Below are 10,071 nucleotides of genomic sequence, written 5' to 3'. Positions count from 1 at the left end.
ATGCTAAGGAATCAGGAGCCACGGCCCCCTGGGGACCCCATTAACCTCGCTGTGGCCAGGCCCGGAGAAGCCCCTCAGTGTGAGGACACAGGAGCACTCAGCCCCAGGCAGACCCACAACCTGTTCCAGGGCCAGGACTGTTCCTTCCTGCACCTAGCTCCTTCCCTGTCTCTCTGTCCCAGTGCAGTTAATACTGGATGTTTCTGAGTCACCAGCTGGAGGGAGTGTGGCCCTTCAGCCTGGTCAGGGGCCCCCCAGTTGGGGTGGGTGGCTTGGCTCATGACCTCGGTGGAGGGGCCCCTGGGCACCCTGCTGGTGGCAGGAGGAAGCCAGAGTGGCCCCAGAAACACTCCTTGAAGAGCCAATAAATCACAAGCCCCCTCTGCCTACCCCCTCCACATCGCCGCCTGACGTTTTTTATATTGATGCATTAATTTATCTTTAAAAATGGGCAACACTGCTTGTTTGATTTCCACAGAGGCCATGTGGGGCAGAGAGTGACAAATTATTTCCTGACCCTCGAGTAGCTGATGTAATGAGTCCCCCACACTGAAAGCCCGTGTGTCCCCGGCTCCTAGACACTCCTCGGTTTGGCTTGGGGCCACTCCCTGGTACTGGGATGTCACTAGTGCTGTCCTTGACAGGTGACCCATTTGCCTGAAGCCCGGGATGCCCATCTGTCCGGGACTTGTTTCAGGACCGCATGGCCTTGCCCCCTAGGTCTCTCTTCCATGCCTTAGAGGGGGCTGGGGGCCAGGTGGGGGTGGGGGTGGGGGCACTGGCCCTTCCTGGGGCCTGACGAGGCTGTGACCTCAGCTCATGGGGACAGTTTGGATGCTGCTCATTCGTTTGCCTACATCGCCAGGACAGGCAGGATCTGGGAGCATCACAAAAAAGGGAGTTATTCGCAGCAAATATGAGTGTGTTCAAAAAGAAATCTGAAGTCAGTTTCCACGAGAATTCTGTCTACTCCGGACAGGCAGAGGCCACCTGAGCTCGGGACCTCCCAAGAAGGGATTCAGAGGAGCCACATTCCACTTTCTAGGTGTGACCCTCAGTCTGCTCCAAGTGGACTTGAGACATCCCAGTAACAACACTGACTAGCTACTAAAACAAACACAGACAGGAGCACGTGTGCACCCCGAACACACAGCAGGGCAGCAGCCATCCAGGGTGGGCAGCCTCCCAGATGGCCCCACAGGCGCGCACCCCTGCCCTCCTGTCGGCCACACCCCACCAAGGGAGGGTCTGTGTAATCAGCAGAGCAGGGCAGAGGCGCCAGCAGGCCAGTTTAGAGAGACACAGCAGACAGCAGCTTCCGTCCTGGTTCTCTGTCTCTCTGTGTCTCTCTCCCTCTCTCTCCCTCTTTCTCTCTCTCTCTCTCTGCCTCTCTCTCCCTCTCTCCCTGCCTCTCTCTCCCTCTCTCCCTCCCTCTCCCCCTCTCCCCCTTCCCTCTCTCTCCCTCTCTCCCTCCCTCTCTCCCTCCTTCTGTCTCTCTCCCTCTTTCCCCCTCTCCCTCTCCACCTCCACTCTCTCCCTCTCTTTCTGTCCCCCTCTCCCTCTCACCCCCTCTTCCCCCTCCCCCTCCCTCTCTCACCCCCCTCCTCTCCCTCTGTCTTCCCCCTCCCTCTCCCCTACCCCCTCCCCTCCCTCTCCCCCCCTCCCCCCTTCCCTCTCTCCCTCCCTCTCTCGTTTCCCTTCCTCTACATGGGGAGGAGCTCACTCCCTGCCAACAGCCAGGGGAACAAGCTTGGAAGTGGATTTTCCAGCCCAGCACGCAGCCTCATGGAAGACCACCCAGGTGAGTTGCTTCCTGCGCCTCAGCTGCTGTGAGAGATGATAGATGCTTGCTGTAAGCCCCTGTGTTTTGGAGTAATTTGTTACACAGCAGTCGAGGGCCAACGCACTGCTAAAGCAGCAGCAGGAGCAGGTGTAGCCAGGCACCTAAGAGGAGCTGCTTATAAACGCCGGGGAGTGGCTCAGCCTGTAATCCCAGCGCTTTGGGGCCGAGGATGGAGCCGGCCTGGACAACGTAGTGAAACCCTGTCTCTACAGAGAATTAAAAAAATAAAACATTAGCCAGGCATGGATCCGATGCTTCCGTAAGGACTTTGAATCTCCAGGCAGGGACAGAGAAGACATCAGAGACTCAGGATCAACAGCAGCTGCACTGAGAGCTGAGGTCCTCGCGCTGGGCCGCTCCCCCTCCCCCACTGAGCCACTCTGAGTGCGGGCGACGCTTCCCTGGGTTCCTTCTCGCCTTCTGAGAAGGCTTCTGTCGACCTGTGGCTTCAGTGGGACCTGAGCTCATCCCCGAGACCGCCTTTTTTCACTTCGTTACCGAGGGTTGAGCGTCTGGTTACTGAGGGTGGTGCGCGCCTGTAGTCTCAGCTATTCCAGAGGCTTGATGCGGGAGGATCACTTGGACGGTGGAGGTCCAGGCTGCAGTGAGCTATGATCACACCACTGCACTCCAGCCTGGGCAACAGAGAAAGACCCTGTCTCAAAAAAAAAGAAAAAAGAAAACAAAAGCAGGGAGGGGCTAGGCGCGGTGGTTCACACCTGTAATCCCAACACTTTGGGAGGCCTAGGGGGGCGAATCACGAGGTCAAGAGATTGAGACCATCCTGGTCAACGTGGTGAAACCCCCTCTACTAAAAATACAAAAAATTAGCCAGGCTTGAAGTCGGCAGGTGGAGGTTGCAGTATGCTGAGATTGCACCACTGCACTCCAGCCTGGGGACACAGAGAGACTGTCTCAAAAAAAAAAAAAAACACAGGGAAGAGGAGGGAGAGAGGAGACCTCAGAGTTGCGTGGCTTTCCTTTTCTGACCCAGGACAGCAGGGGAAGCCCCCCATTTGTGGCCAGAGCCCTGGGATGGATGGAGCCCAAACACCCTCCTCTGCATGTCTCCATTCCCTGGGGGCTGCAGGCCCGAGCTGTCTGGTCCTCCCTTCATCCATTGCACCTGGTGTTCCTTCTGCCCAGAAAATTGTTGGTCCTCCCATGTATCAGAAGCCACATGCTCACCTTCCAGGGCACTTCTGCCCACACAAGCATTTCCTCCAACATGGAAGGAGGGCCATCCCCTGCAGCAGGCAGTACTCCAGGCTTCAGGGAGCTGCCCTTCACCAGAGGGGCTGTCTGCAGACCCACGCACACGCCTGGCATATACCACGGCACTTAGTAAATGTTTGCTGACTCAGGGCATGCAGGCCAACTCTCTGGTCTCTGTTATGAACCAGAAAGTGGGGGGTGTGGTGATAACAGGACTTATTTACACAGGTTAACAACCTGCCAGTGAGGTAGGAACCTTCCACCACACTGATTAAGAAACTGAGGCAGCCTTTCGGCCGGAACCGCCATCTTCCAGTAATTCGCCAAAATGACGAACACAAAGGGAAAGAGGAGAGGCACCCGATATATGTTCTCTAGGCCTTTTAGAAAACATGGAGTTGTTCCTTTGGCCACATATATGCGAATCTATAAGAAAGGTGATATTGTAGACATCAAGGGAATGGGTACTGTTCAAAAAGGAATGCCCCACAAGTGTTACCATGGCAAAACTGGAAGAGTCTACAATGTTACCCAGCATGCTGTTGGCATTGTTGTAAACAAACAAGTTAAGGGCAAGATTCTTGCCAAGAGAATTAATGTGCGTATTGAGCACATTAAGCACTCTAAGAGCCGAGATAGCTTCCTGAAACGTGTGAAGGAAAATGATCAGAAAAAGAAAGAAGCCAAAGAGAAAGGTACCTGGGTTCAACTAAAGCGCCAGCCTGCTCCACCCAGAGAAGCACACTTTGTGAGAACCAATGGGAAGGAGCCTGAGCTGCTAGAACCTATTCCCTATGAATTCATGGCATAACAGGTGTTAAAAAAAAAAAAAATAAAGGACCTCTGGGCTACAAAAAAAAAAAAAAAAAAGAAACTGAGGCACAAGGAGGTTGTATAACTCGACTCAGATTGCACAACTATTAAGTGACAGAGCCAGGACACAATCCAGGTAGGCTGGCTCTGCATCTACACTCAACCACTGCACTTGCTGTTTTCCTGGAACAAAACCACCTGCTTGTGGGGTGCCTCCCTCCATCAGCGCCTGGACGGACATCAGCCATGTGCATGGTGGGCCTGGAGCTACCCCACGCCGGCCAGCCAACCAGGTCAGTGCGGCCTCCCCTCCATCATGATTGGTTCAGGCAATCCAGACCTCAACCAATCAGAACAAAGCTCTGCTCCAGCTCGCCTGGAGCGCCTGACTTCTGCACTTTCCCAGCATGGTGGCCTGGAGATATCTCACTCACTGTTGCCCAGGCTGGAGTGCAGTGGGGCAATCTCAGCTCACTGCAATCTCTGCGTCCCGGGTTCAAGCGGTTATCCTGCTTCAGCCTCCCAAGTAGCTGGGATTACAGTAGGTGGCTCACGCCTGTAATCCCAACGCTCTGGGAGGCCTAGGCGGGCGGATCACGAGGTCAGGAGTTCGAGACCAGCCTGGTCAATATGGTGAAACCCCGTCTCTACTAAAAATACAAAACTTAGCCGGGCGTGGTGGCGTATGCCTGTAATCCCAGCTACTTGGGAGGCTGAGGCAGGAGAATCACCTGAACTCGGGAGGCAGAGGTTGCAGTGAGCCGAGATCGTGTCACTGCACTCCAGCCTGGGTGACAGAGCGAGACTCCGTCTCAAAAAAAAAAAAAAAAAAAAAGGAGAAGTGAGAACCTCTGTTTGCCATAGAGCTTCGTGCAAATACACGCACTGATCTGCAGAGGCAGGCCCACGGGGTATCCAGGTAAGAACGTGGTGCTAGTGAGGAAAAAATTCAGATGCAAGCAGCAGAATACCCAACTGACAGGCGGTTCAATGTGTGGAGGCTTTTCTTCTTTTTCATGTAACTAGAAATCTGGAGGTGGGAGTTATCCCCATCGCGACCCAGACTCTTTCAGTTTTTCTGCTCCAACATCCTTGGCAGGTGGGCTTTTGTATGTTGTTTATAGGGCAGCTGCTGGAACTCCATATACCACACACACCTCTACAGTCAAGGCACAAAGAAAGGATGAAGAGACAGGGCCAGTCACATCTGTGCCCTTTTATAGGGAAAGACAAACCTGCCCTAGAAGCCCCTGCAGTGGATTCCCCCCAGGCCTCAACAGCCACCCATGATCGGGCATGCTATGAGGGATTCGGAGACGGCAGAGAGCCAGGTTGTCATGACAGCAATGGCCAAGCATGCTTCATTGCCAGGGTCTTGGTAGCCCTCCAAAAAGCAAAGTTCCATAGGCAGGAAAGAAGGGGAACAGATTTTGGTGGGCGGCAGGTCTGCCTGCCACAGGTGGGAAGACAAGACATGGGGAGGTTCACAGATTACCCAGGGGAGTGGGGATCAGATGAAGGGCTGCCTGGCCGGGTACAAAACCTGAGATCCTGCTGCACAGCTGGATGAGGGAAGAGCCCTGCTGCTGCTGCTGCTGCTCCAGCCCCCCTCAGCAACAGCATGGATGTCACAGATGCTAGCCACCAGATGTCCACTAGCCTCACTGCCAGAACCGGTTCTATGCTGCTCCTGCTTATGGTGTGAAGACACCACAGGCTTCCAACTGAAGGTTGGAGGTGGATGCACCTGACTGGTGGAGCCTGGGCCATGTGACTGAGTCCTGACAGCAAGGGATGCTGGGAAAGTTAGTATCTACCGTTTTTCAATTTATACAGAAAGATGAGTCCTGCTTTGCAAACTGGAGATTAACTTTAGGTGAGAAGGAGATTCTTTATACATGCAGGGAGCATAAGCTGGCACAACTTTTTGGGAAGTAATGTGGCAATACATATGAGCAGCCTAAAAAAGGCTATAGCCTGTCACCCAGTAATTTCATTTTAGATAATCTCTCTTAAAATCGTAGTAGGGGCTGCCGGGCAAGGTGGCTCACTCCTGTAATCCCAGCACTTTGGGAGGCCAAGGCGGGTGGATCGCTTGAGGTCAAGAGTTTGAGACCAGCCTGGCCAATATGGTGAAACCCCTCTCTAATTTTAAAAAACACAAAAAGTAGCCAGGCGTGATGGTGCACACCTGTAGTCCCAGCTACTTGGGAGGTTGAGGCAGGAGAATTGCTTGAACCCAGGAGGCAGAGGTTGCAGTGAGCCGAGATCATGCCACTGCACTCCAGCCTGGCTGACAAGTGAAACTCCATCTCAAAAAAAAAAAACATGGAAATTCAAATTCCAACACACTCTGCACCACAGGTCCGCCTTGAGGACAGTGTGTTAAGTGAAATAGGCCAGTCACAAAAGAACAAATCCTGTACAGTTCCACATGTAGGAGGGACCTAGAGCAGCTAAATTCATACAGACGGAAAGTGAAATGGTGGCTGCCAGGGGCTGGGTGGAGGAGAAGGAGCTGTTTGATGGGTACAGCTTTTCGGTTTTGCAAGATGAAAGTTCTGGAGATTTTGGCTGAACAACAGTGCAGATGCTCAGTGCCCAACTGTATGCTCAAAAGTGGATGGCTGGGAGCGGGGGCTCACTCCTGCAGTCCCAACACTTTGGGAGGCGGAAATGGGCAGATCACCTGAGGTCAGGAGTTCGAGACCAGCCTGGCCAACATGGTGAAACACTGTCTCTACTAAAAGTACAAAATTAGCCGGGTGTGGTGGTGCGTGCCTGTAATCCCAGCTACTTGGGAGGCTGAGGCAGGAGAATCGCTTGAACCCGAGAGGTGGAGGTTGTGGTTAGCCGAGATCATGCCACTGCACCCCAGCCTGGGCGACAGAGTGAGATTCCGTCAAAAAAAAAAAAAAAAAAAAAAAGAACCGGGTATGGTGGCATGTGCCTGTAGTTCCAGCTATTCAGGAGGCTGAGGTGGGAGGATCACTTGAGCTTGGGAGGTTGAGGCTGCAGTGAGCTGTGATCTTGCCACTGCACTCCAGGCTGGGCGACAGAGCAAGATCCTGTCTCAAAATCTGAAACAATTTCAAAGAAGGAAAGGAAGCTATGCCTGCTGCATACAAGCAGAATCTTCCTTGCGGCTCGGCCTGCTCCAGCCTCCCGGAGGATGAGCCTCTGACCAGGGCCGGCCCAGGTGCCACAGTCACAGCCAGTGGCCCGCAGTTCTGAGGCCCCTGGCACCGCTGAGGCGTCCCTGGAGCTTCCTCACCAGCCCCACGCATCCCGCCGGGGTGGCGGGGTCAGGGCCCACCTCTGGGCGCGGGAGGCGTGGGCCTCACGGGCCACGGATGGGAGCCCAGGGCAGGGGGCTGGAGCCCTCGGGGGTCAGAGCCCGTGCGCCTTCCAGGGCGGAGGCGGTCAGCCGATGGACCAGGCGGTGCCGCAGCGACAGAGGGGGTTGAGATCGGGGCTTTCCCCTGCGACCAGCTTGCAGCCTGACGTCGGCCTCGCTCTGGGGAAACCAAGGCACGGGCACGCGCGGGCGTGGCGCCAACGTCCTCGCTGCCGGCCCCGCCTCGCCCGGGAGAGCGCCCCGGCCCTGCTCCCCGCTCTACGGCCCCGCGCCCCGGCCATCTGCGGCTCCTCTTGCTTCGCGCCCGCGCCGCGCTCTGTCCACGCCCAGCCCCGCAGCTTCTCTGTGACCCCCGCCTGCCGCACCCCGGCTAGGGGCTTATTAGCGCCACAGAGCTGAGCTGGACGTGTCCAGGATCTGGGGAGGGAGCAGCCCAGAGAGGGCAGGGCCTGGCCAGGCCTCCCCAGGCGGCCCTGCGGTCCTGCAGCCACGAGGGGAGGGGACGCCACAAATCCGGGTGCCGACCCCGGCCAGGAGAGTCGGGAAATGGGCCTTGGCTGGGACCCAGGCCGACTCTGATCCCGCGGGCCTCGTAGCCCCTCCAGCCCTCGGCCATGCAAAGTGGGGGTCCCACGGGATGAGCCCCAGTGTGGGAGCCCAGCTCGGACAGACATCACCCCTCAGTGCCCCCACCTTCCGCCCCAGGAGAGAAGCTGGACGTTTGCCTGCGCGACCAGGTCCAGGCCACCCTAGGCAGTGAGGAGCAGCAGGGGGCCGTGGCGAGAGGACAGGGAGGGCCTCTGTTGGGCCTCGGAGGTGGAGACCCCACTGCTGAGCCACAGCTGGGGCATGCATTGGCTTTCCTCTGAGCATCTGTCTGGGGAACCGCCGTGGGAGGAGCAGAGCCCCTCGGGCACTGGTAGGGAAGCCAGGCTGCCAACAGCCCTGCCACCCTGGCTGCAGGTTCTGGAGCCGGGGACCTTCTAGGCTGAAGTTCTCCAAGTGGGTTGAGCCCAGGTATCCGTTTATCCTAGGTAGGCCTCCATGCCTGAAGGTCCGGGCTCCTCTGGACCACCCGTCCTGCCAGGGGGCAGACAGGCCTCCTGTCCCTTCCTGTTTCCGTTCTGCTCCCTAAACTCCAAGCTAAGTGTGTCCCTGGGCAGCTGGCTCTTAAGAGCCTGAAAGGCTGGACGGAGTCTGTTTGTTCGTTCAGAGGAATCTCAGCTATTTCCTGGGAGGCTCCATCTGAGCCTGGCAGGTCCTGGATGAGGGGTGGGTGGCCCAGTGAGCAGGTCAGCCTTGTCCTCAGGGGCTTGCAGCACACCCGCCAGGGTGGCAATTATCCAAAATATAGAAAACAAGTGCCACTGAGGATGTGAAGCAACTGGAACTCTTGTCCACTGCCGATGGGAATGCAAGATGAGGCAGCTGCTGTGGAGAACTGTTGGTTCCTCAGAAAGGTACACAGAATGACCCTATGACCAGCAGCCCACGCCGGCCACAGACCCCAGAGAACTGCAGGCAGGCCCTGGAACACATACTTCACAAGCAGAATGTAGTATAGACATATACTGCAGTATTTCTCAGCTTTAAAAAGGAAGGGCCAGGCACGGTGGCTCACGCCTGCAATCCCAACCCAGAGGCTGAGGCAGGTGGATCACGTGAGGTCAGGAGTTGGAGACCAGCCTGGCCAACATGGTGAAACCCCGGCTCTTCTAAAAATACAACAATTATCCAGATGTGGTGGTGGGCACCTGTAGTCCCAGCTACTCAGGAGGCTGAGGCAGGAGGATCACTTGAATCCGGGAGGCGGAGGTTGCAGTGAGCCGAGATCGTGCCACTGCACTCCAGCCTTGGCAACAGAGTGACACTCCATCTCAAAAAAAACAAAACAAAACAAAACAAAACAAAACATGAGAGACAGAGGTTGCAGTGAGCCTGAGATCACGCCACCGCACTCCAGCCTGGATGATGGAGAATCTGTCTCAAAAAAAAAAAAAAGGAAGGAAGGTGTGGTGGCTCACATCTGTAATCCCAACACCAACACTTTGGAAGGCAGAGGCAGAAGGACTGGTTGAGCCCGAGAGTTGGAGACCAGCCTGGGCAACATGGCAAGACCCCATCTCTATAAAATAAATAAATAAATAAAATTGGCCGGGCGCAGTGGCTCACGCCTGTAGTCTCAGCACTTTGGGAGTCCAAGGCAGGCAGATTGCTTGAGTCCAGGAGCTCGAGACCAGCCTGAGTGATACGGTGAAACCTCGTCTTTCCTAAAAATACCAAAAAATTAGCCGGGCTTGGTGGCATGCACCTGTATTCCCAGCTACTCAGGAGGCCGAGGTGGGAAGATTACCTGAGCCCAGCCAGTGACTGAGATTGCACCACTGCACTTCAGCATGGGCAACAAAGTGAGACCCTGTTTCTGAAAAATAAATAAATAAAAGTAAATAAATAAAATTAAATTAGCCAGGCGTGGTGGCACACGCCTGTGGTCCCAGCTACTCCAGAGGCTGAGATGGGCAGATTGCTGGAGTCAGGGAGGTTGAGGCTGTGGTCAAGTGTGATTATGCCAGTTCACTATGGCTTATGTTACACTGCAAGACCCTGTCCAAAAAAAGAAAAAAAAAAAAAAAGGAAGAAAATTGTTGTTTAATAGATACAGAGTTTCAGCCGGCATGGTGGCTCATGCCTGTAATTCCAGTACTTTGGGAGGCCGAGGTGGGAGGATTGCCTGAGGTCAGGAGTTTGAGACCAGCCTGGCCAACATGGTGAAACCCTGTCTCTACTAAAAATACAAAAAGTAGCCAGATATGTTGGTGCATGCCTGTAGTCCCAGCTACTT

The 10,071-nt window shown here is 55.2% G+C and overlaps 1 protein-coding gene across 1 annotated transcript; it reads left to right on the top strand.

The window, feature by feature from the left end:
- Positions 1–3,351: 3,351 nt before the first annotated feature.
- Positions 3,352–3,932, top strand: LOC129533959 (large ribosomal subunit protein eL21). Its single transcript, XM_055389449.2, has one exon. It carries the CDS (start codon positions 3,387–3,389, stop codon positions 3,867–3,869), a length of 483 nt encoding a protein of 160 aa, XP_055245424.1. The 5' UTR covers positions 3,352–3,386; the 3' UTR covers positions 3,870–3,932.
- The last annotated feature ends 6,139 nt before the right edge of the window (positions 3,933–10,071 follow it).

The sequence above is a fragment of the Gorilla gorilla genome, chromosome 4, assembly GCF_029281585.2.
Source record: "Gorilla gorilla gorilla isolate KB3781 chromosome 4, NHGRI_mGorGor1-v2.1_pri, whole genome shotgun sequence".
In the NCBI taxonomy this organism is placed as follows: Eukaryota; Metazoa; Chordata; class Mammalia; order Primates; family Hominidae; genus Gorilla; species Gorilla gorilla.
This window is presented reverse-complemented; position numbering and strand designations above follow the sequence as displayed.